Here is a 27,378-nt window from a genome sequence, read left to right on the forward strand (position 1 = left end):
AACAAACAATAACAACAATCTTAAGTGATTGTAACCAAAGTGTTCTTTATTATGCTTTATTACTCTCCTATATTTCCTCATGAGTATGTCTTCTTGGATATGGCTATATTAAAGATTTCCAAATATATAATAGGTTTTATTGGGAAGCAGTAGTTTACCCATTGCTCAAAGTGGAGGTTGGATGACCACTTATGAAATAGGTTATAGAGTAGAAGTGTTCATAATGAAATCAGGAAATGTTTAAAAAAATTAAAAATATAACATATGTAATGTCAATTGGTGTTTTATTCTAAGCCAGTATGTGGCTCACAAGGATTAATACAACTATTGTACAGTACTCTTGTTCAGTTACAGGTTAGACTAGATAACCTGTGAGGTCTTTTTCTCACCTCTTATTCTATGATTTTATGTCATTTTATGAAGGTCAACTAAGTGGTACAGTAGATAGAGCACTGGGTCTGGAGTCAGAAAGACTCATCTTCATGAGTTCAAATCTGGACTCAAACACTTACTAGCTGTGTGACCCTGGAAAAGTCACTTAATCCTGTTTGCCTCAATTTCCTCATCTGTAAAATGAGTTAGGAAAGAAAATGGCAAACCACTCCAGTATCTCTGCTAAAATCAACAAACAAACAAACAAAACCCAAATGGGGTTGCAAAAAGTCAGACATGATTGAACAACAACATGAAGGCATTCGACTAGATTATTCTTAGAATCTGAAATCCTAGAATTCCCCATCAGTTTGACCCTATTTACCATAAGATGGTGGCTGGAAATGTCTATTATCTATGTCAAGTCTTGGTCACAAATTACTAAACAGTACCCACAACCCAAATTCAACTGCCTTTTGTACTGTATATGCTCTGTGACATTCTTCTACATCTCACTCTCTTATTATTTCCTCTTTATAATGATATTTTGTGGTTGTTAGTTTTTCTCCTGTTGGATTAAAGCAGTTGTATCAAGTTCAAATTTGAAACTCTACCATATGAGTCCAAAGTCTAGACAGCCAAATCACTCACTAATACCAATGACTTACTCAAGTAGCAGCTACAAAATTTCTAGTAGGTGTACAGAGCTCCAAAGTTTTTGAAGAAGATCAAACTCAAGATTTCTCTACTTATTCAGATCTTTTCACAATCTAATCATTGATTGACTCATTTTAAAGCCTGTCAAGTAATATTGTTAAATTTTTAAATGTAAATAATTCTAGAACCTTAGGCTGAGTGAGAAAGAACTTAGAAATCATGTAAACCAACCTCTCATTTTACAAAGCAGGAAACTGAGACCCAGGGAGGGAAAGTTCTTTACCCATGGTCATTCAGCCACTTAGTGGCAGGGCCCACACTGGAATCTAGGAAGGAAGAAAAGAAAGGTATATACACATATATGTATATAGGAAGAATATACATATACACATGTGTGTATGTATTCTTCATATACACGCATATACATAAATACACACATACACATGTGTGTGTATATAGATATATATAGATATATATATATAATATATATTCTTCTAAATAGTCTACAAAATTTTGGCCTCTCTCATTTCCCAATCTATAATCTTTAGCCGACAGTCACATTTGTTTTGAAGTTACTGAATACTAAAACATTGATTTTTTTCCAAAAAAGAAAAATAATTAATTCTTCATGAATAATGACTTTACAATAGTATGTAAATAACATTCAATGTGAATGGACCAATAGAAAGAAGGATTTCTGTGCCCTAGAGATACTGACCTAGAAGTAAGTTTGGCATTATAATAGATGGGTTTTTTTCCTTTATAATGTTCTTTCTCTCCATGCCTGCATTCGAACGCGTATTAGTCCTGTTGATCCCTCTTTATAGCTGAGCAAAATGATGTTTTTTCAGGTAATTGTATAAAGCTATGTGGTAAATGAAGAGGGCTGGGAGAATTCCTTAAATCCCTCAGTGCTTGCTAATGCTCTCTCAAGCCTTTGAATCACCCTGTTCCCTTTCTCTCCTCGAATCACTCCCAGCACCTGGCTAATTAACACTACCCACCCCGAAATGGTTTTGTCCCCCACTGGATTCAAGAAGAAAATGGAGTATTTCTTTTAGCACCTTCCAGATGCTCTCATTTTCCCACATCTAAAGAGCAAAGGAAGAGCAAATTTTTGTTTCAAGTAGCCAAAGTGCCCAACCCCTCTGCTTCTACCCCACCCTAACATTCACTCACCTGCCATGCACAGTCCTGTCTGAACAGGAGCAGAATTTAAAATAGCTGTTTTCTAAGACGCCTCATTAACTTGGCTACTGCTTGCTGTCTGTTCTAAGTGAACTCATGAAGGATTTGACTGGATCCTAATTAATCAAAAACCATTTGGCACCTACTGTGTGTTTGATACTGTGCTAGGTGCTGGAAATACAAAGACAAAAATGAAATAGTCCCTGCCCAGAAGGAGCTTACATTCCATCAGGGGAATTAACATGTATACATATTAGTAGATCCAAAACATACAAAAGGTAGCTTTTTTTGTATGGGGAGGGGAAAGAGACTGAGAAGATTGGGAAAACCCTCGTAGGAAATGGAACTCAAGCTGACTCTTGAAGGAAAAGAGGCATTCCAAGAGGCAGAAATGAGGATCCATGGCATTTTTCACCAAGAAGAGGGGATGGTCAAAATTGTCATGCTATGGAGAAGTCAGAAAGGATGAGGACTGAGGAAAGGCCATTGGGCTTGGCAATGAAAACATCATTGCTAACTTTGAAGACAGTTGTTTCAGTTGCATAATGCAGTCAGAAGGCAGATAGCAAGGTCTTTGGATCCTAAAGTCCTTGGATTGGTCCATGGCTTGGAGATGCTATGGAGCAATAATGGCCAAATGTCACGGCTTAAAACCTGGCACACAAAAATGGTACTTTCAGGGGCAGCTAGATGGCGCAGTGGATAGAGCACTGGCCCTGGATTCAGGAGTACCTGAGTTCAAATCCGGCCTCAGACACTTAACACTTACTAGCTGTATGACCCTGGGCAAGTCACTTAACCCCGATTGCCTCACCAAAAAAAAAAAAAAAAATGGTACTTTCAAATATAGGATGTTCCTAAAGGATTTTGCTTTTCCCTAAAACACAGTTACTTTGTTATTACTCAGAAAAGCAGTCTTTTTTGAGATGTTGTCAGCTTCCTGCTCTGTAGTTTCCATGACAACCATTCCTAATTGGTTCTTGCTCTACTCAGTGTGGTCTAAAATGTTCAAATTTTATGCTACAGTTACCTCATTCTTTAAAATGTTAGGGTTTTAAAGATGGTGACAGTCCCTATCACCAAAAGAGATCCTATGTTGCCTCCATGTTGTTTCAATTCTGTTTGATTCAATGAACATTTATTTATTAAGCAACAACTATGCACCAGCCTCACATTGTGCTAGACTACAGATATAAAAATATCCAGAATGAAACTCCTTTCTTATAAGGAGCTTGCATATATAAGTTATGCAGAATAAATATAAAGAAAACAAATACAAAGAAATGTTGTTCATCCTTCGCTTTCAAAGACCAATGACATCATAGGTGATGTTTTGACTGGCAGGTGAATTGAATTTAAGTGAGGCAGATTTGCACAAAGTTGTTGGCCTCAATCTCTATTCCTGAATAATCCAAGTCCAGTGGCAGGACAAAAGTCCAAAAGGACCAGTGATGAAGTGAATGATCTTGGTGTGTTTGATGACTGACCAAGTTCTAATCGCTCCACAGTGCCTGCTTCAGCCACCTTCACGGCCCAATTCCATCAGGGAAAGTCTTCGCATACTGGGGTAAACACTGCCCCCTAATTCACTGACAGTTTTGAGGTCTGTCAGTCACTATCAGGGTGTGGCAAGTGCACATGCTTCTTGGAGTCACAGGTGATAGTTGGGTGAAGGTGGACACCAAAGGTGGATGAACAGCTCTGTAAAGGCTCAGCAAGCCCTCATGCCAGAGGTGCTAGTCCTACTGAACATTCCCTACACTCCATATGTGTGTGTTCTAAATATAAAAAAATACAAAGTAGTTAGAGAAGAAAGGCATAGCAATTGCCGGGGTGGGGCCAGGGGAGGAGAGAGCATTCAGGAAAAGCTTCATATAGAGCGCATCATTTGAGCTAAATCTGAAGAGAACTATGGATTCTAAGAGGCAGAGGAGATGAAGAGCCATGTATGAGGAATGGTAAGAAAGCTAGTTTAACTGGACCGTAGTGTACATGAAGGGGAGTAATGTATAATAAGAGGTAATGTTAGGGTGAAGCCAATGTGTGAAGGGCTTTAAACGCCAAAGGAATTTATATTTGGTTTTAGATCAGTGCTACTTAACCTGTAGTCCATGAACTATCCTTTTTTCAAAAGATCTTGATAACTGTATTTTAATATAATTGGTTTCCTTTGTAATTCTATATATTTTATTTTATGTTCCATTATGTTCATTATTCCAAGAAAAGACTTCACCAGAGTGCCAAAGAAATTCATAACACAGAAAGATAAAAGCCCCTGTCCTGGAGGTAATAGGGAGTTTTTTGAGAGGGGATGGTTCAACTTATGTTTTAGGAATGTCATTTTGGCAGCTGTGTGGAGGGTAGATTGAACTGGGGAGAGACTTAAGTCGAGGAGAACAATTAGAAAGCTATTAGAATACTTATGGTGAACACTGATGAGGGGCAGAGCTAGGAAGTGACTAGAAGAAAGAGGGCCTGATTGTAGGAGCAATCTGCTGGAGACTAGAGGGATCAATATTGAAGGATTAGCCTTAGAGAAGAAGAAAAAATGGGGAACAGTATCAGTGCTTCTGGGATGCATAGAAGGGAAGAAGAAGAGTATTCCTGGCAGATGCCCTTGATTTTCAATAAAATATGAGGAGAGATACTCAGCTGGAGTGTGGGGGGTGGGGAGAACTCAGGGAGGGGTGTGTGGGAGGGTTGAAAAGAAAAGAAGTTTAGAATAGCCAAACCAACTTTTACAACCTCATTTAGCCTCAGAGAGGTTGACTCACAGCTCGTGGGCATGAGAACCAGGATTCTAAGTACCTCTTCTGACCCCAAGACCAGTGTTGTTGTTTTTTCCATTTTTTTTTTGTTGTTCAGTCATTCTCAGTCATGCCTGACTCTTCATGACCCCTTTTGGGGTTTTCTTGGCAAAAATACCAGAGTGGTTTGCCATTTCATTTTTCAGCTCATTTTACTGAGGAAGAGACTGATTTACCCAGGGTCACACAACTAGTAAAATATCTGAGACCAGATTTGAACTCACCTCTTCTTGACTCCAGGCCCAGCACTCTGTCCCTTGGCCATCTAGCTGCCTCCTCTGTCATTTTACCATGCTTCTATTTTACCTCTGCTTCTATGAAAACTCTTAGGGATAGTTTGATGACAGAAAACCTAAGTGGGACTTTCTAGAAAGAGAAATTTCTTCAGTTTCTCAAACCCCAAATTTATATAAACTCATGTAACCCAAGTCACCCCCTAACACATGAACTCCCAGGCCCAAGGCACTATGAGTAAATATCTCCTCAAAACCAGTACTCATGATGTTTCTTTTACTACACTAAAACCAAGTATAACTAGTTTAAAGCAAAAGATACTTAAATAGCACAGAAAGAAAGAAAACTCCCTCCCCTCCCCCAGACACATAGAGGTTCACTTAGAGATTTCCACATCACTGGTAACAAGGCCAGGAAAGGCATGGGAGAATGTCACATCACTATCACGTATATTCAAGTCTTCTAAAGCTGTGAAACCCTCCCTGCTTCTGATGTAGCTGCTACTGTAAAGTTACTTCTTTCATTTGGTCAGCTAGAGGGTGAAATGGATAAGAGTATTGGCCCGTGAGTCAGAAAGACCTAAATTCAAATCCAGCCCCAGATATTTACTAACTGTGTGACCCTGAGCAATTCTCTTAACCTCTGTCTCGGTTTCCTTAGCTGTAAAATGGAGATAATTATAGCATCTTCCTCGCAGGGTTGTTGTGAGGAACCAATGAAATAATATTCATGAAGTGTTTTGCAAACCATAAAGTGCTATGTAAATACAAGCTACCCTATACTGGGCTGAATTCTGTAGGTCCTCTCTTGCTCTCTCTATTATGGGCTGTCCCAGGCTGGCCTCTTCTTTATAGAAAGAAGAAATCTATATGTTTTAAAAGATCATAGCTTCAGGGACTCTCTCATTTCTTTGTAATTAAGACCCATTCTCCCAGTCACTGACTTTCTTTTTTGTTTTTAATTTTATTTCTTTTATTCTGAACTTAAGAAATAAAACAATCATTTCCATAACAGACTAGAATAGGTTTAAAAAAGATGATTGTACATGAAACTGCAAATAATAAATTTATCATGTAACTGGGGGGGCGGGGCGGGGAGGGCGGTGACTTGCCCAAGGTCAGACAGCTAGTAAGTGTCAAGTGTCTGAGGTCGGATTTGAACTCAGGTAATCCTGACTCCAGAGCTGGTGCTCTATCCACTGCACCACCTAGCTGTCCTATCATGTAACTTAAAAAAAATTTTACCGTTTTTTCTTCCCCTTCCCCCACCCTAGAGATGGCTACCCACTTTCACAACCTAGGTACCATCTTCTCCTCACTCTCTCACCCTCTCTGTCAAATCTGTTACCAAGAACTATCGATTTTATCTTCATAACATCTGTTGCATATTCCCCTTTCTAACACTGCTACCTGGTTCAGGCCTTCATCACCTTATACCTGGACTAGTGCTATAATAGCCAGTTGGTTGTTCTGCTGACTCAGTTTTCTTCCCACTCCATTGCATCCTCTATTCAGTTGTCAAAGTGACCATCCTAAAAAGCACAGGTTTGACCAGGTGATTCTCCTACTCAGTAAATTCCTAATCACCTCCAACAACAAATATAAAATTCTTTGGTGGTCCAAACTTCAGAACCTGCCCCACCCCCAACACCTTTACAGTCTTCTTACCCCCAGCCACTACATTGAGATCCAGTGACACTGGGGTCCTTGCTGATCCTCAAACAAGACTCTTCATCCTTTGACTCCAGGCATTTTCACTGATGATCCTCCAACCATGGAAAGTTCTGTCTCCTAATCCCCACTTCCTGGTTTTCCTGGCTTCCTTCAGCTAAAATCCTATATTCTATAAGAAACCTTTCTGGATCCTTCTTAATTGTAGTGACTTCCCTCTGATGATTATTTCCAATTTGCCCTGTCAATAGCTTGTTTGTACTTATCGGTTTGCATGTTGTCTCTCCCATTAATTTGTGAGCTCCTTGAGAGCAGGCTCTGTCTATACGTTTCTTTCTATTCCCAGTGCTTAGCACAAGGCCTGGCATTTAGTAGATACTTAATAAAATATTGACTGACCGACCCAGGCCAGAAGCTTGCCAGAGAAGGCCTCAGACATTTTTAACTCCTTTATTTCTGCCTTACCCTAACTCTACAGGTTGGCTACTATCTGATTTGATGTTAATGAATGCTTTTCAACTCCTATCCATTCCTATTATATGACAAAATGGTCCATGAAAATCTTACTCTGGGAGCTGGAATGAAAAGAATTAGGTGAAACTGGTGAACCTTGACCTACTTTCCAGCCAATAACACAGTAGCTGCTCTCCCTGCATGTCAATCATGTTTTGCACAGCTAAGCAATAGTTTTCTCCACAGATAGGCTAAAAGATAGGGAGAAGGATTACATGTATTTGATACTTATGCTTTCTTAGCTTCAGAAAAGGAGGGACATAAGCAGAAAAAGGGATAAACCCTGGAAGGCAGAGAAGAACCTCACACAAACTCTGTAAATGATTATAGTCTTGGAGTCACAAAAACTATTGCCAAGGCCATCTGAAAACTTTCTTTTGCAAACCCCCCCCCCCCCCAGAGAGAAATCTTTCAGTTCTTTCAGTACCCCCTGCCTGGTGATCCAGTGCAAGAACTGTGGGTAACATCTGCAAATACCAATTATGAATTCAGACACTCTCCATGATAAGGATGATTTCCACCTCAGAGGGAACTCAAGCTTGGTTACCATATAATCCATGAAGGTGAGGAAAGATAACAGGTACTCTACCTGCCTCAAGTAGTCTCAATCACCTATTCAAACGTCCAGTCAGTGGTCTGACATTATGGTAGTGTATCTAGCCCAACAGTTCTCAAAGTGTGGTCCAGAGACTCCCAGGGATCTTGAGACTTTTTCAAGGGATCTCTGAAATCAAAACCATTTTCATAACAATACTAAAATAGCATTTATTTGTAAAAAAAAATACTTTATACTTTTCAACTATATATCTGTATGAGGTTGGATTTTCTTCACATACTTTGACCAAAACAACATATCACCAAAAAAAAAAATTTAATTATTTAGTTGGACATTAAATAGATTTTCAAAAATATCTAAAACAAGGCCACTCTCCTCATTTATTTGTTTGTTTGTTTATTTATTTTGTGGGGCAATGAGGGTTAAGTGACTTGCTTAGGGTCACACAACTTGTAAGTGTCAAGTGTCTGAGGCCGTATTTGAACTCAGCTCCTCCTGAATCCAGGGCCAGTGTTTTATCCACTGTGCCACCTAGCTGCTCCTCCTCATTGATTTTTGCTTTATTTTGGAAAGTATAGTTATTTTTCATGAAAAATGTCATTTGTGTTAACATGTAATATGTTCATTTTGTTATTATAAATTAATTGATAAATATTTTTAAATTGTATCAATTTTCATTTTCATTATGTTACCATGTTATTGGTAGATTTAACCCAAATAAACAGAAGTTCTTTGGGTTCTTCAATAATGTTTGAGAGCATAAAGGGGTTCCAAGACCAAAAAGTATGAGAAGTGCTGGCCTAGCCTATGAAATGGAGTCAGAGTCCTGTGTTAAAGCTGAGAGGGCACTTAGAACTCATTCAGTTCTTTCAGTACCCCCTGCCTGGTGATCCAATGCAAGGACTGTGGGTAACATCTGCAAATGATTTTATAGATGAGGAATCTTAAATTTAGCAGATGAGGAAAATAACTTCCCCAAAGAGTCACTGCTAGCAAAGATAGATTTTAGTGTATATATTCAACTGTATCTCCCACCAGTTCCCAACACGAACCAGGCTTAACTTCTCAAACATGTTGTACCTATTCCTTCCCTTGTCTTATCTCTCTATCAGAGATTTCAAAAACCAGTAGAAGTCCCTCTTCCTCCACAAAGCCTCTCCTGGCCACTCTATAATGATCCTTCACTATCCTGGTTTTATATGTGGTGGTATTCAATCATTTTCAGTTATGTCTGACCCCATTTGGGTACAGAGTGGTTTGCCATTTCCTTGTCCAGCTTATTTTTATAGATGAGGAACTGAGGCAAACATGGTTAAATAATTTGCCCAAGGTCACAGTTAGCACTGAGGTCAGATTTGAACTCAGGTCCTCTAGACTCCAGGGCCCACATTCTATCTACTGTGCCACCTAGCTGCCCCTTTGCCTGGGTGTATAGCCTGAACCATAGGCTATAATTGATTTTAAATGAAATTGTATTTTTCTCTATTTCACGTATGTGCCATCCTGTCTCCCCAGATGAATTGTAAGGAGGGGTATGTTGGTAAATATTTAACAACCGGGGGCAGCTAGGTGGTGCAGTGGATAAAGCATCTGCTCTGGATTCAGGAGGACCTGAGTTCAAATGCGACCTCAGATACTTGGCACTTACTAGCTGTGTGACCCTGGGCAAGTCACTTAACTCTCATTGCCCTGTCCCCCCACCAAAAAAATATTTAACAACCAGCTCTCCAAAAAAGAAAAAAAATTACTTGTGGAAACACTTCTAAGTTTAATCTGTATCATTAACATTTTCTCATCACTTTCTTAAGTCTAGACAATCAACAAAACAATAAATCAAATCCTGATTTGAAGCCTATGTTGATCTCCAAGTTATAAATGCTTGCACTGAAAATTTAACAATTTCTAGAATCAAGCAGAACTGACTCCCGCACACTATTGATTGTAAACTCATTGAGAGCAGGAGTTTCTGTTTGCTTGTTTTCTTGAAGCTAGGTGCCACAGTAGATAGAGTGCTGGGCCTAAAGTCAGGAAGACCTAAGTTTAAATCTAGCCTCAGACACCTTAGTTGTATGACTCTGAGCAAGTCTCTTAACCTCTCTCTGCCTCAGTTTCCTAGACTGTGAAATGGGAAAAATAATAGGATTATTGTGAGGATCCAATGAGATAATATGTATAAAGTGCTTACAAAGAACAGTGCCTGGCACATAGTAAACACTGTATAAATCCTTTCTTTCTCTCTTCCTCTCTCTCTTCCTCTTCCCTTTCCCTCTCTTCTGTTCCCATTCCTTCTTTCACAGCGTTCAACACAATGGTGACCACATAATAATAAAGCTTTTTTGACTCAGTGATTAATCCAGCTCTGCTTCCCCCAACATTCATCTTGTGGTTCTTATATGATGTCTATTCATGCACTCCAGATTTAGAACATAAAATATTTGGAATTTGGGTTCTCAATCCTCCAATGAAAAGTCTTAGTATGTTCTTTCAGACGACACAAGATATACAAAGAAAAGCTCAACCAGACCTCCCTGGAGGCTCCACTACAATTCCAACATGAGGCCAGCTGGGTCCAGTTCCAATTGGGTATCAATCGCCATGGATTGTACTCCAGATCAAGTCCCATCATCAACAAACTTCTTCATGACATGAGTCACTTCCCTACCATCAGTGCTGGTGAGGTTTCCTGGAATTAACCAGGTTCTTATCAATTTCTCACCAAGGGTTTGGGACATTGTCTCTAGGGCCATGCAAAACACTTTAACCATCAAAGGGGAGTGATTTGAGGCACTTTATAAAATAACGGTAGGGGCAGCTAGGTGGCGCAGTGGATAGAGCACCAGCCCTGGAGTCAGGAGTACCTGAGTTCAAATCCAACCTCAGACACTTAATACTTACTAGCTGTGTGACCCTGGGCAAGTCACTTAACCCCCATTGCCCCGCAAAAAAACAAACAAAAAAAAAAAAACAAAAAAAATAAAATAACGGTAACCCATTACATTCTAAGTAAACTTTTTAACTTTTTTTTAAAGTGTTCTCATCACATACATTTAAAAATCTTTTTATTTTCACAGCTGTTCCATGAGGTAGAACACACAGAGTGTTCGAGCTGGAAGTGAATGTAGAGATCATCTATTCTAAATCCCACATTTTGCAGTTGAAGAAACTGGCTCCCAGAGTAGGGAAGTGATTTGCTCATCTTCACACAGCTGGTTATTCACACAGCTGGAATTCAGGTCTCCAGACAATCAGTCCAGTGTTCTTTCTACAAAAAGCTACTGCCTCCTAGATTTAGGGAAGGGTTTTGTTTTCATGTTTTCCATTTTATTTTATTTTATTTTATTTTTGCAGGGCAATGAGGGCTAAGTGACTTGCCCAGGGTCACACAGCTAGTAAGTGTCAAGTGTCTGAGGCCTGCATTTTCCATTTTAAAGAAAAGGAAATTGAAACACTGAGAAGCAAATTCAGAGATCAGTATTATAAGGGACCTGAAAGATCTTCTATTCTAGTTCTCTGATTTTACAAATGAGGAAACTGTGGGTCAGAGATGTGAAGCTACTTGCACAGGGACACACAACTAGTATGTAGTAGACACAGGATTAAAATTCAGATCTTTTGACATATCCCAACCTGGCCACCATATTTGCCAGAATTCACACAGCAAGTAATCAGATTCAGGTCTTCTTCAGTACTGTCAAAGGTCTGTCACATGTTCCATTGTGTTATGGAGTCTTGAGACTAGGAGCAAAACAGAGAATTAAGAGCCTTTGGGGGATTATTGACAATTAGAGAGACAGGTCATATTCCATTTTCTTTTTGGAGTCACGCAAACTAATGTCAGTATGTCAAGCAGGAACGTCTGTTAGGTAGGCAAGATTGGTCTCACTCTACTTCCTCTCCTTTGCAGATTACAGTCAGGATGAGAAGGCTTTGCTGGGGGTATGTGACTGCACCCAGAGTAAGTGACACCTCTGTCTGGCTCCTACTCAGTGTCTTCTCACTGATCCTTTTATCTACACACCAGCATGGCTTGGCCACCCATTCAGACATACTGAGCATCCTGGCACACAATACATGAAAAATGCAAAAGTATCCATCTATGCTCCAGGACTTGACAATAATAACAATAATACCCAATTTTGAAAACTTCCAGAAGTAGAGGAATAAAATTAAAGAGATTGGATCCTGACCCAAAACCTGGGGTTCTGTTCCTTTTCTTAGAGGAAAGTCTCAGATTTTTTTAGTGAAGACCAGGGACAGTATGGAGACACCTGCACTGTTTTCTTTTCCAGTAGGGGAAAAAAACAGTGCTTGAAGCCACCACTATCCTGGAAATTGTCCTTGAGGGCATTATAGAAGGCATGTATTCCAACAGAGGCATTCCAACCTTCTGCTCATTACAGTTCCTTGAATATAATAGACACTTAATAAGTGGTTGCTGGATTAAGTTTATTTGAGCTAACATACTGGAATTGGGAGGGAATCAATGTATAAACCAGAGCTGGTCAATTAACGGCAAGATTAGGATCTAAGCCTTGGGACCAGGAAACTTCCTAAACTCATCCTTCTATCCTATGCCACCATCCCAGTTGTGAAGCCCAGTGGAGTCCACTTGAAATTGGTTCTGAGGTTTCAAGACTTCGGGAAGGCAATGTTCAAACCCATGAGGTAAGCACCAGCCTTCCTCACTTCTACTGTCTGCCTCACACCCCATTGGGGTGTTCTGCTTGTAAAGTACTAAAATTCTAGCTATACTGTCTAAAATATCTAATGAGTGGTTGCCAATAAATTATAAGCTTTAGCAAGAGTTTAGACTTTTAAGCATTTATTAAGGAGAATAAGAATTTGGTGAAAAGAGAAAGGCCTAGATTCAGCTATCTATCTCGGGGAGCCCACGCCTCCTGCTCTGCTCCCCCCTGAGGTCCTTGCAAAAGAGCGATCCTCTCCTCTTCTTCGTCCCACAAGCCTCCTCTGAAACTGGAAACATCCTATACACACACACACACACACACACACACACACACACACACACACACACACACAGCTCCAAGCTAATTGGCTGATAGCTTTGATAGACAGTACCCACGAGCAAAAACGTCACTTCCTGACGCCAAGGAACTGACCACATGGCTTGCCCTCAGACGCTTTCTCCTCATGGCGGAGCTTTCCTACAGTAACTCTCCAGCAGGTGGCGTCACTCCAATTGTTACATGCCTCAACAACTTCTCCTAGCACTTGAGGAAAGTAGCACAGACACACCACACTAGTCATTTAGAGTTTGGTACCTTTTATGTAACTTCCCCTGAGCGAATAGCTATTAATCAAAACAGTTAAGTATTTTGCTACAAATGAACCCAATTCTTCATGTTTGTAGGATAGAAGACAGAGAAAACTCTAATGCCCAGTGGTTCCCATTGTGGAGGGTAGCAAGGAAATAAAAATTATCCTTTCTTTATTACAACTCAGAATACACTTTCTTCTGACGGAATCCAAAGATGCTGACTTAACTGGATCCCCAATATTCACCCCTATGAGGAAGGGAATCAAGAAGCAAACTGGTTGACAGTGTGGCAAGAACTAGGAATCTAAAGATCTCAATTCTACAATTGGCTGGCTGTGTGATCTTGGACAAGCCACCTAAGTTTTCTAGACTTAAGTTTCATCTGCAAAATGGGAGAGAAAGGGACTAGATGATCTCTAAGGCCCCTACCAGTCCCTGTATTCTATGAAGAATTTAGGGAGTGATAGCACCCAAAGGCTGCTCACTGAATTGGTACTACATGCATCCTTCCCTTTAAAATAGCAACCCTGCTTTTGTGTATTGCTATGGTTTGGGTGGGTCTGGTGGGGGGAGGGGGAGTTAGGAAGAGATTTAATTTTGTTTTACTTTTGTTTTCTTTTTGTTTGCAACTTGCAAATCATTGTTTAAATTGTTCATACTACTTATTGATATTAAATTTTATTTACATTTAAATTGTTTTTGTAGCCCCACCTGGGTACCTCACCTTAGCTCATGAAACTATTCCAAGGACATCATCTTTCATATTTCTAGGAAAGTGAACCCAAAGACCAGGATCTCCATTTCATGTGCTCTTCATCTGTTAATGATTATGGCCATATTCCTGCAATAGAATTCCTGTTTGCACATAATTGTTTGTATATTGTATCCACCATTAGAATGTGAGCTCCTTAAGGTCAAAGACCATGTTTTCACTTTTCTTTGTATCCCTAGCACTTGCATAGTGTTTTGTTTTGGTTTTTTTGGTGGGACAATGAGGGTTAAGTGACTTGCCCAGGGTCACACAGCTAATAAGTGTCAAGTGTCTGAGGCCGGATTTGAACTCAGGTACTCCTGAATCCAGGGCCGGTGCTTTGCATAGTGTTTTGCACATTAAGCAATTAATAAATCTTTGTTGACTCACTGACCAGACTCCAGCCTCTCTAGAGAATTCATTCATGGACAAATTGTCCTATAGGAAGACCCCTACAGAGATCTAGAAAAGAAACAGGTCTTCTCATCTCTTTCCTCTTCTCTGGGAGACTTCTTGATATAGTGGAAAGAAATTTGAATTTGGTGTCAGAGTTTCAATTTCACTTAACCTCTGGGCCTCACTTTCTTTATCTTCAAAAATGAGGGGGTTGGACCAGGTGAGCTTTAAGGTTACTTCCAACTCTGAATTCAGGGTTCTATAAATCATCCTTAGCCCTCATAAGCCCATTCAAAACAATCAGCTTCCTCTAGACTCAGATCAGATGAGGGAGAAGGAGATGGTAAGCTTTCATCAAAGTGAGGGAGTCTATTTCTACTGACATTTCATTCTGTCTTATCTTTGTTCTCCTATTACATAGAGCTCCCACTAACTATCTGAAGTCCACTTCTCAAAACCTTTGAAGATTGTTTGGTCCTTCCAACTAATTCAAATTCTGTCTGTCTTAAATACAGTGCCTCTAAATATCATCTTGGACAAAGCACTGGGCTTGGAGTCAGGAGTCTTGGGTTCCAGTTCTGACTCTGTATCTAACTTGCTGGTGCTGGGGGGACCTGAGCTTCAATTCTAGCTCTGCTGCTTCACTGCTTGTGTGACCTTGGCTAAACCTGGAGATTGAACCTGTCACCTCAATTCAACCAGCACTTAAGAAGCACCAGTGTGCAGAACATTGTGCTAGATGCCAGTTGAGAAAGATTAAAGAAGAAACAGCCTTTTCCCTCATTGAGTTTATAGTCTAAGAAGAGAGGTGTCAAAGATGTGGCCCACAGGCAGCATTGTGGCCTAAAACATTAAAAATTAGAAAATATTTATCAAGATACATAAAAATACAACAGAACAAAGATAATGTTAATATGTGGTTTTCTACATCAATAAGCAACCCACAGGGATTCTTCTGTATGGTTTAGTGACTCCCATTTCTCTGAGTTTGATATCACTGGTCTAGGATAAGATATAGGAAAAATACCATAAAATCATAATATATATGGGGACAGCTAGGTGGCTCAGTGGATAGAGCACCGGCCCTGGAGTCAGGAGTACCTGAGTTCAAATCCGGCCTCAGACACTTAACACTTACTAGCTGTGTGACCCTGGGCAAGTCACTTAACCCCAATTGCCTCACTAAAAAAAAAAAATCATAATATATAGTTTTATAGGATGAGGGCATTAGAGAGAGAGCTCAAAAAGCATGGCCCAAAAAGCAAGGTTGTTATTACTGAAAGGAGTATGTAGAAAGGCTACATGAAAGAGTTAGGATTTGAAGGATATGCTAGATAGAATTCAACAGGAAAAGGAGAGTGTGAGGTCATTCCTTGCACAGGAAAGGGAGTAAGCAAAAACACAGTGGCTGAAAGTTTAGGCTATATATAAAAGGGACAACAAATAGTCCAGTTTGGCTGAAGCATAGAGAATGTGCTAGGAGTAATACAAGATAAAATCAGAAAGGTAGTAAAGCCCCAGATTGTGGAGGGTTCTATTAAATGTCAGATTAAAGTACCTGAATCTCTCTTTGTGGCTCAGTTTCCCATCTGTAAAATGAAAGTGGGGGTAATAAGGGGAGTAATGATTGCTGAGGTAATTTCCAGCTCTGATATTCCAGTATTCCTGTATCTTGACTGTGTTATGAGGACACACCTATCATTACTGCAATATATTATCCCAAGTGATGCAGTGGTTTTAGGGAGTTAGGGCTTTCCAGAAAAAATAGATGAGAAACTCAAGGCTAAAATCAGTTGCCCTTTACTTGACACCTTTTTGGGGTCATTAGACCATGGCAGAAGGAAGACAGAGTCCATGATGGTACAGTGAGGAATCCCCGAGATTTGCTGTATGTTTACACTAAACTCTTGTCCCTCCTCCCAATCTGAAGGGTAGGAGCTTCTGGATCTCATTGTCATTCCAAGCATCAGGGAAGGCCACAGATGCAGACCAAGGCTAAGGATTTTATAAGGAGGGGCAGGTTCTAGCTCAAGTGCCTTGGATTGGCCTTCCACCTCTGATGTCATAGGCACCAACTCCCCAGTGAAGCTAGAAGTTTATAATAAAGATGATTTCAGATATGGGGGATGGGGGAGTATGAGGAGGTAGAATGGTTGGAAAGATAAAAGCTGGGTCCAGAAACCAGAGAGATTTTCTGCACTACCATCCATACCAAGAAAGAAGTTTGTTGTTGTTGTTATTGTTCTTTTTAAACCTTGGCCATACCATTCTTCTGTGGCTTAAAGAGGGAATGAAGTAGCTGGTATGGATGCCCAGGTCATGACTCCTTGCTTCCTTCCAGACAGCAACGGGAGGAAGAGACACCTGAAGACTACTTTTACTTCATTGACTTTCAGAGGCACAATGCTGAGATTGCAGCTTTCCATCTAGACCGGTGGGTATCAGCCTAAAGACCAAGTAGATGGTGGTGAGAGGAAGGCTGGGGTATAACATTTCTGGGAGTGGATCCTGGCTCAATGTGACCACCGACATTTCTTCCTATTGATCTATTTCCTTTGGGTTCCTACCATGTGTACTCCCCATCTTACCACTTGTAGACAAGCATATTGTACCATAGTTGGTGTTTGGGAACCCTTATCCTACTATTAACTTGCTTCCAGAGCTAGTGTGCAGTAGTAGATAAAGTGCTCAAATTAGGATCAGGAAGCGTTGGGTTCGAACCCAACCTTATATGCCTAAACAGTTCTGTGATTCTAAGCAAGTTACCCTTCCTGAACTTCAGTTTCCTTAGCCTAATTATCTGGGGATAATAATAGCATCCATTTCACAGGCTTATGAGGACCAAATAATTTAATGTATATAAAGTACTTTGCAAAATTCAAGGTACTATATAAGTATTTAATTATTATTAGCGATCATTGGTGGGTTTTTTCCCAAATTTAACTTCTCTGGGCCACAGTTCTTCTATCTTTGAATTGAACAGAATGATTTCTGCCCTAAGCTCTTAAGGATTTTGAGAAATTGACTACAGTAAACTGAAAATACTTTCCCAAGTTTCCTAGCTCCTTTGGGAGATGAAGAAATAGTTCTCAAAAGCTCAGCCAGGATGGTGACTGGTATGGTCAAAGGGATGTGATGAAATAGGACCATTTCCTCACTTAAAACTGGAAAATCCATGGAGGACACCATCAGCTCTACCCCACAGTTACTCATTCACCAGTGTCTCCTGGTTAAGCCTATTTATAATTCTGGACAGCTATTGTTCTAGGCACTGGGGATACAAAGATAGATAGCCATAGTTGCTGTACTCAAGGAGTAGTAATAATGGTCATAGTAACAAGAATAATGTAGGAAGAGTCTTTTGATCTGGAGTTCCATATACCAACAAATTCATAGATCAGTGCTAATGAAAACAATAACTACAAGAACAACAACAATGACTTTTTTTTAATAGTGCTTACATACATGATCTCATTTTATCCTCACAATCACCCGGTGAGGAAGGGATTAGGAATTATTATCTCCATTTTATGCGAAAAAAATTGAGACTCATAGAGTCTAAGTGACTTGTCCATTAGCATACTGCTAGTAAATATCAGGTGTAGCGTTCAAATCTAGGACTCTTAAAAACTGTTGCAGGAGGGAAAAAAATGGCCATAAGAAATGTTGGGGAAGGGGAATAGACTTGTTGAGAGGACACAGGGATTAGAACTAATGTGGGCATTGCCCACTCCTTTTCAGGATTCTAGATTTCCGTCGTGTCCCCCCAACTGTGGGGAGGCTGTTGAATGTCACCAAGGAAATTTTGGAGGTTACCAAGAATGAAATCCTGCAAAGTGTTTTCTTTGTCTCCCCAGGTATAGATATTTTTTATTTGTTTATGTTTATCATATATATGTGTGTATATATATATATTTTTTTCCTTTGTCTCGGCAGCTCACCATCTTCTAGGGACTAAGTAGAGAGTGAATAAATGTGAAAATGGGGTTATCATCCCACTGTTTCAGAGTGTGTATTTTGCTAGTGGTGAAGGGGTGGGTTTGGGTTCAATCATCCTAGTCCCTCACCTACTGAATATTTGGGTATTGATAGGTGCCATCTGTGGCTAGGGAAGAGTATGTTCTGTGTGTAACATCAACTGGCCTGAATAGGTACTGAACCCACCACCTTAAGCACAATTGTATCCTGGGATCAATAATCAAGCCAGTAGATGTAAGCACATAGACACTATAACAAAGGTAGCAAGGACACCACGACTGGGTTCAGCATGAGACTGAGGTCAGTGTGTCCCTCCAGTGGAAGCTGTTGTTAGAATTAGCACCTAGGTTCTTGTTTAAATAAATTACAAGTTGTGAGGATCAAATGACATAATTCTGGAAACCTTAAAAAAAACTATTTTGGTTAAGAAAGAGATCATGAGATAATAGATTTAAGTTGGAAGAGATGTTAGAAATCATCTAGTGCAAACCCCCCCACACACACACCTTTTTTTACAGATGTGGAAACTCAAGCTTACAGAAGGTGTAACTTGTCCAGTCACTGAGCTAGCATATGTCAGTTTTGAAGCTGGATCTGAACCCAGGTCTCCTTGACAGGCAATTTGGTATTCTATCAACTATACCATTTTTGCTTCCTCTCCTGTATAAATGTGATGCCCCCCCCCTAAAAAAAAGTGTTTCTATAGGGAAAAAAAATTAAGCAGAACCAAGATTTCTTTGTCATAGGGAGCTCCCAGTGAGAAACCCCCTTTAACTAGTGCAGATCTGCAACTGATTGGCAACAGTCCTTGAACTCTCAAAGATCTCAAAGTCACTTATTCTCTCAGTGCTGAGGATTACATAATGTCAGAGGTGAAACCTGAACCAAGATCATACTATGAGGACAGCTCTCTATTGGCTAAACTTCCATGCAACCTTTCTTCACATCTCTCTCTCTCTCTCTCTCTCTCTCTCTCTCTCTCTCTCTCTCTCTCTCTCTCTCTCTCTCCCTCCCTCCTTCCCTCTCTCCCTCCTTCCCTCCATCTCTCTTTCTTTCTTTCTTTGGCAATCAGGGTTAAGTGACTTGCCCAGGATCACACAGCTAGTAAGAGTCTGATGCTAAGTTTGAAGTCAGGTCCTCTTGACTCCAGGGCCTTTACTCACGGCACCACCTAGCTACCCCCTCCTCTTTCAATGTCTCCTCCTCCTCCCAGCGTCTTGTATTCTGGATCAGGCCTTATTCAGATCAGCCCAGTGACTTGGGCTTGGGATTAGAGTTAAATGAGATTCTCATAGATCATATAATAGTTAACAACAAGGGGCAGCTAGGTGACACAGTGGATAGAGCACCAGCCCTGGAGTCAGGAGTACCTGAGTTCAAATCCGGCCTCAGACACTTAATACTTACTAGCTGTGTGACCCTGGGCAAGTCATTTAACCCCAATTGCCTCACACACACACAAAAATAGTTAACAACAAGAAATGTACTTAACAGTAGCATGGAAAGGATATTTATCAAGGATGTAGCATTAGTTCAGAAGGATGCAGGTCCCTCATATATGTTCAGCAGGGTATATCAAACAATATAGCAGCAGGGATTCCATCAAGTTTGAAGAGGTTAACTCCTTGTAGACTGGGCTTTTTATACCTTAAGTGCCCTGGAAACTATGTTAAAAGTTCAAGCCTTGGTCCCCTGAACCAGTTAAGTCTGGAGAACCTTGCTCCCATCATACCTCATTATGTCATGGCTTGGACCAACTTCTCAAAGGCAGAGTATGGACTCCTCCAAATCTTACAATGCTGGAAAGATTTCAAATATCAGCTCAGTGACAAATTTTATGTCTGTTGTCTGAAGACCAATCTGGAGAAGTGCAGAAAAGCTCACCACTAGATGATTAAAAAAAAAATTGGGGGGGGGGGCGGGCAACAGAAACTCATGAAGATCATGAAACAGTAGAAAGAGGGCTGATTTAGACTCAGATGACCTGGGTTCAAATACAAGCTCTAACATTTAACTACCCATATGGCCTAGAGCAAGTCGGTTGCTTCATCTCTCTGGGCCTCAGTTTCTTCATCTGAAAAATAGAGGGTTTGTACTAGATGACCTCTAAAGTCTTTGCAATTCTAAATTTATGGTTACATGTCCTATTAAGGTATAAGAGGATGGAGATATGTATGGTGATGGAAGCACTCACTACAGTTCTCCCTTTACTTAAGTGGACTCTCTGCAGATAGAGTAAATATATACTAAAGTATATTTACATAATATCAATTTGCCAGAAAACATGGAGGAGGAGGAAGGGGGCCACAAGCCTGTAAAAGAAGGGGACTGGCACATGGTTAAAGGATTCATAGGGGCAGGGAACAGAGAAGCAAGACCAGGAGGAGGAACATACTGGGCAGGGGAAGGGGCAGAGGATGGGGGGTGGCAGGAATGGTAGGGGGAGACATGTAGGGGCTGGGCACATGGGCAGAGTAGGGCAAAAGTTTCCTTTCTCAGTGCTAGACGTCTCAAGTCAAGCCCTCACTTTGGGGGGGGGGGGCACAGAGCACAAAGTCAAGGGAAAGGAATAGAGAGAGCACAGTGCTATTCAATAAAGTTAAGTGGTTTTTTGGAATGTGGATCTCTTTCAAAATTCTTGACATAAAGTACATAATGTGAATTTCTATAAAGCAAGAACTGTCTGTACATGTAACTTGACTGAATTCATGGTTTTCTGCAGCTACAAACATAGTGTTCTACTAAACCCGTCCTGTTGTTCCTGCTTTCTCTCCTGCCTCACCATCTAGCCAGCAATGTGTGCTTCTTTGCTAAGTGTCCATATATGTGCAAGACTGAATATGCCGTGTGTGGCAACCCTCACCTGCTGGAGGGCTCCCTCTCAGCATTCCTGCCATCTCTCAACCTGGCCCCAAGACTGTCTGTGCCCAGCCCATGGATCCGTTCTTACTCGCTGGCAGGAAAAGAGGAGTAAGTCCCCACAGGAGTTGGCAATTTGAAGCAGATGGATGGAGTTAGTTCATCGGTACCATTGACATACTTGTCATATTATAGTCCTGCAGTCCATGTCCTGGTTAGCTAATTTAGCCACCAAATGTAGGGTCTGTGGCTAGAATTGTCCTTGCCTTTACTTGGTCTGAACCAACATCACCCCTCTCTCCTTAATAAACTAATCAATGAATATTTATTTAGCATTTACTATGTACCAGGCACTGTGACATTGCTTCAAGATCAGAGTGGCTTGTCATCTGCCCTGGTTCAAAGTCTTTCCCAACTGCCAAACTGTATTTATTCCTTAGTGTACGTATAGGGTCTTTCTTCTCCCTGCCCAATTTGTAACCATCCCCCACCAGCTATCATCCAAGGTACTCACTAATTTGTGCCACTCTCCTCCATCTACTCTTTCCATGCATTGACAGGCTGAAAGAAATTTGTAACATCCTCTCTAACTGATGGGGTCTCTGTTGTAAGCTCTAGACCAGGGTCCATTCTCGGGAAATTTATCCATAATCCCCTAGGTAATCATCCTAAATCTTTAGGAGTTGACTCTTTAGCTATGCATGTTTCACTGAGAAAATGTCATAAATCCAAAGGGAGATTAGTGGATCTAACAGGTAAATGGGGAAAACAGAAGGGGCTCTGGGACCATCTCTGTGTTCCTGGGCCCCAAAACCTTTTTCTTTTCTTTAGGTGGGAGGTGAATCCACTGTACTGTGACTCAGTGAAGCAAACTTATCCATATAATAGCAGCAACCGACTCCTCAACATCATGGACATGGCCATCTTTGACTTCTTAATAGGTAACATAAAATAATTACATTTAAACAGCATTTAAAGAAGCCATGTGGCACAGTCGATAGAGAACTAGTACTGCAGTCAGAAAGACCCAGGTTCAAGTCATATCCCTGACATGTATTTAGTTAAGTAAGCATGGGCAAACTATTTAACCTCTCAGTGACAGAGCAACTCTCTCAAATTCTGAGTTATACAAGAGTTACTGACACTGAGTTTCTAGACTAGATCTGAGCCAAAGATGTGTGTACACATGTGTATGTGTATACCTATGTTAAGGGTTAAAATGGCTAAAATTCTAGCTAAACTGTCTAAACTATTTAATGAGTGGTCGCCAATAAATTATAAGCTTTAGCAAGAGTTAGACTTTTAAGCATTTATTAAGGAGAATAAGAATTTGGTAAAGAGAGAGAGAAAGGCCTAGATTTCTATCTATTAAAGGGAGAGCACATTTTTAGCTCCCTTCTCCGCCAGCGTCCTCAGGAAAGAGCGCCAGAGTCAGCGCCAGTCTCTTCCTTCCTCCTCCCACTAGTCCGCGTCACTTCCTCCCGCCAAGAACTCTTCTACAGTAAGTATCCAGCAGGTGGCGTCATTCCAATCGTTACACCTACATAAATGTCTGTAGAGATGTGTGTATATAAAGTGAAGATGATAATACCTACTCTGTCTACCTCATAGGGTTGTTGGAATCACATGGGGCAATGTTTATAATGCACTTTTAAACTGTAAAGTGTTTATACACACATGTATGTATATGCACACATATACACATACATGCATGTGGGCGTGCATGCATATGTACATATATAACACTTTACATCATATAAACATAAATAGCAACTTTTACATGTATAGAAACTTTATCTGTGCATGCATGTACATGTATATGTATAAAATATTCATATATGTGTTATGTCACATATGACTATATAGGGTATGTATACATATGTAGGCTACGTTATATTGTTTACATGTGTACTTTATATATAGATGTTATGTTATATACACACACATATATACACATTTGTATATATATATATATATATATATATATGTTATGTGTATATAACACTTTACAGCTTAAAACAGTATTCCCATCTGATTCCAATTACCCTATGAGGTAGACAGGGCAGGTACTGTCATCTCCATTTTACAAGTAAAGAAACTAAGGCTGAAAAGGATTAAATGATTTGTCCAAGTTCATACAGCTAGTATAGGAATGAGGCATCAAACCCAGGTTTTCTGACTCCAGCGTCCTTTCTACTGTGCTGCCCTGCCTTTCAAGTAGGTAACTCTCAGTCCTAGGGCCTAGATCTGCTATGCTGTTGACTTGCAGTATAACCTTGGCAAGTCACTTAGCATATTTAAGCGTCATAACATAACACTATACTTCCATGTAACATGGAGATCATAACCTCAGTCCCTACTTCCTAACTCAATAGTAGGTTGTAAAGTCACAAGAAAATAGAATTCAGAGCACTCTGATCTTTGGGGCAAATTTTCTAAAATTAAAAGGCATGACAGAAATTTTTAAAAAATTAATTCACACGTGCCCACAATAATGGAGATCTACTCCATCCTGAATATGTCACCAAATTCAGCCTCCCATGTGTGAATAAAAATCAAACAAACAACAACAACAAAAGGATGATGATGCTTATCCCACCTCAAAGGGTAAAATCCTATTTTGAAAAGCAGAAAGGGCAACATCTACAAGAGGTGTTAAAAACTGAAGAGTAAGAGCCAAAGCCAAGCAAAAAAAATGAAGTCCCCATCCTACTGTTGTTGCATCTCCATTTCCTCACTAAGTTCTGGAGTCATAGGAGAATGTAGGAAATGTAAGTGGGTAGGATTATTAGATTTGGAGCTGAGACAATAACCATCATCCAGCCTGACCCCTTCACTTTCCAAAGGATGATGCTCGGAGAGGTAATTTACTTGCCTAAGGTCAAGGATGAAGATAAACATACTGTTAACCTTCATAGGACCAAGAACTAAGCAATCAGAAAGGCAGCCCACCCTACCCCGCCCAAAAAAGGGACAAACCCCTATCTCATTTTTATTCCATATGACATTGACTTTCCAAGGACTTTTGTGTCTGCTGAAGGAAGACCCTAGTCTTCTTTTAGATGAAGAAACCAGGGAAGATAGAAAGAAATGACTTGGTATGGTGGAGGGACATTTTTGTTAATTGTCAAAACCTGGTCAGTTATAATGGCACCCCAAGGCTTCAAGCCTTTCATAAAACAGCCCATATTCTGGATCAATTCTAACTATAGGCTGCCCCAACTGCTGCCCTTGTGAACAACCTCAGGATCTCATTGTCCTGGATTCAGTTCTATACCCAAAGGTTGGGTCAAACCAGTCCTTGGGGGTGCCATTTGCCCCTCTTCATCATTGAGAGAAAAGAAATCTAAACGAGAGGTCAGGTAGCTGAGCTATTGGTCTATGGTCTATTTCTTCCCTTTCCATATAGGAAACATGGACCGTCACCATTATGAAATGTTCACCAAGTTTGGAGATGATGGGTTCCTCATTCATCTGGATAATGCCAGAGGGTAAGAAACAAATCTTGTGTCTGTTCCCTTCCCTCTCCACCACCACCACCAAAAAAAAAAAAAAATCCTCTGCTCATTCCACACCAAAATATGCCCTCAAAAAGTTCTGGGAATTCTATAAGTCCCACCAGAGAAAGAAGAAGGCATTTGTGTTCTCTTCCTCCAACCCCCTTCCAATGGGCTACCATTCACTAGAGGATTTGTAGCTTCACAGTAACTCCATGTTCTAGTAAACATAATTCTCTGGTATTAAAAATATTCCATTTATAAGAATATTTTAAGATAGGGCAGCTAGGTGGCATAGTGGATAGAGCACCAGTCCTGGAGTCAGGAGGACCTGAGTTCAAATCCGGCATCAGACACTTTATACTAGTAGCTGTGTGACCCTGGGCAAGTCACTTAACCCCAATTGCCTCACAAAAAAAAACACACACAAAACAAAAACCCCCAACATATTTTAAGAGTCCAATTTTGGTTTCTATGTAGCAGTTTGCCTTGACTATCCCTAGGCTCAGACTCAGAAAGGGCCTTCACTCCTCCCATTCCCTCTTTGCTCATTCCCTTCTTTCTTTCTAAGTTCTTTGGAGAAAAGACCAAGTATTGTCCTTCCAACCTGTGAAGTCTAATTTCCCCAAGAGGTGGGAGGTGGGTACAGATTTCTAATGACTATTTTCACTATAAAAGTCTAAAGGATAGTTCAACTCTCATAGATTTCTGTATTTCTCACTTCCTTGGCTTTTTAAAAAAATTTGAATAAATAATGAAATGGGAATTGCCTTTTTATTTCAATGGGTGCAGTGTCTGTTCAAGATTAGTCTTCATTCAGCATGGTTATTTGGATATCCTGACTTGTTTTAATCTTTCCTAGTAGTAAAAGCAAGAACCAAGAAATAACATAACTTGGTCACTGATTCCCCCCATCCCCACCCAGGGTGTCAATTTAGAAAAGCTAAGGGAAAGGTGCCATAGTGAACAGTGCACAGGGGTGGCTGGGTGGCGCAGTAGATAGAGCACGGGCCCTGGATTCAGGAGAACCTGAGTTCAAATCTAGCCTCAGACACTTAACACTTACTAGCTGTGTGACCCTGAGCAAGTCACTTAACCCCAATTGCCTCACTAAAAAAAAAAAAATAGTGGACAGTGCACCAGCCCTGGGGTTAGGAGAACCTGAGTTCTAATCTAGCCTCAGACTGGCTAGGCACAGGACCTGGACAAGTCACTTAACTTTGACTGCCAGAAGAAAGGAAGGAAAAGAGAAAAAGTCTAGAAAAGAAAGAGTGGGGAGGGGGAAAAGGCTTCTACCATAATGTCACATTCCCAGGGAATCCTAATTCACCCACATACTAATATCTTCTCTTAGGTTTGGGCGACATTCCCATGATGAGATCTCCATTCTCTCACCCCTCTCCCAGTGTTGCATGTAAGTTTTCTTTCATATTCTAAACAGCTAAGCACTGTAACAGGTGACCAGAAGAGTTTGTGGAATGGTCTTTTCTGAAGGCCTCTGAAACCCGGAATTTCTTCTTAGGGATTTGGACAGGGAATAGAGCAAATGAACTCCATGCCCCATCCTGCCCTTCCCTTCTGTGACTAATCAGAAACATTTTACATCACCAACAAAATCACTTTAAGTGCTTAGCACAGTGCTTGGGACATAGTAGGCACTATATCTAGCTGTTATTACTATTGTTAGTTCTTTAGAGCACTCAATCACCTACTTTAAGAACATCAAGAAAACATTTAATGTTGTCAACAAGCCCACTGTTTTTTGCCCAGTATTTAAAAATCAGGTCTTTTAGTCCTAAACAACTGCCTTAAATTCAATTCTTCAAAAAGCTGATTGGAGTCAGATTAAAGGAAAGTTGACAGGTTTTGCCTGACCACTGTTTCACTCTGGATAACATCTACTTTGCATCCATGACACTTTGTCTTTTGAGCTACATATATAAAATTGTCCTCCCTTCAGTTTAAAAAAAATATATATTCATAAACTTAGCAAAACTCCTTCATTTCCAATTGAGTCTTTTCAAATAAGTAATCAAAGTCCCTGATCAGGTTTTCTTGCCAAGTTAAATCTTCATTCAACCACATACCACTACCACTACCCTCTTTACTCTCCATCTTATCAGGATGGGCAGTTCCTGTTTGTGGATCAGAGGGAAACTCAGCTGTTTTTAGGCCCACATACCTCAGGGCCAGGTAACTGAAATTCTAGCAAGCCCAAGAACCAAGGAATATATGACAGTCCCAGATCCCTCCCCATCCAGTACCTTGTGAAGAGGAGGAATGTAGGAGAAAATGTGTTCCTCTCCATTCCTGTAATCCCAACTACTGGGAATACTTGAGGTTAATAGATCTGTTGAGCTTGGGAGTTCTAAGCTACACTAGGCTATGTTAATTTGGTTTCCAGTGTCCACTGTTTGGTATTATTATTAAGAAGCCCAAGAAATGGAAGGGTGGGGCACCTAATTACTTAAGAAAAAGCAAAGCAGCCCTTATGGAAATGAAGCAGGTCAGAGCTCCTGTGCCTATTAATGGTGAGATTAAGCCTGTGAGTAGCCTCTTCATTTCCAGCCTTGGTGAAATGGGGAGAGCCAGTTTTAAATAACAAAACAATATCTTGAGATC

At 40.4% G+C, this 27,378-nt stretch overlaps 1 protein-coding gene across 2 annotated transcripts in view; it reads left to right on the top strand.

Moving 5' to 3' along the window:
- Positions 1-27,378, top strand: part of FAM20A (FAM20A golgi associated secretory pathway pseudokinase) — a 64,356-nt gene that overhangs the window by 35,892 nt on the left and 1,086 nt on the right. The window contains exons 2-10 of one of the 2 annotated variants that reach the window (XM_044000523.1): positions 10,486-10,670; positions 11,902-11,952; positions 12,584-12,662; positions 16,764-16,856; positions 18,164-18,279; positions 21,190-21,370; positions 22,091-22,200; positions 24,669-24,750; positions 26,111-26,170. In XM_044000523.1, coding sequence (XP_043856458.1) covers positions 10,486-10,670; positions 11,902-11,952; positions 12,584-12,662; positions 16,764-16,856; positions 18,164-18,279; positions 21,190-21,370; positions 22,091-22,200; positions 24,669-24,750; positions 26,111-26,170 — 957 coding nt within the window. The remainder of the gene's footprint in view (positions 1-10,485; positions 10,671-11,901; positions 11,953-12,583; positions 12,663-16,763; positions 16,857-18,163; positions 18,280-21,189; positions 21,371-22,090; positions 22,201-24,668; positions 24,751-26,110; positions 26,171-27,378) is intronic. The other variant, XM_044000525.1, reaches the window with a different exon arrangement.

Source organism: Dromiciops gliroides, chromosome 4 (assembly GCF_019393635.1).
Source record: "Dromiciops gliroides isolate mDroGli1 chromosome 4, mDroGli1.pri, whole genome shotgun sequence".
NCBI lineage: Eukaryota > Metazoa > Chordata > Mammalia > Microbiotheria > Microbiotheriidae > Dromiciops > Dromiciops gliroides.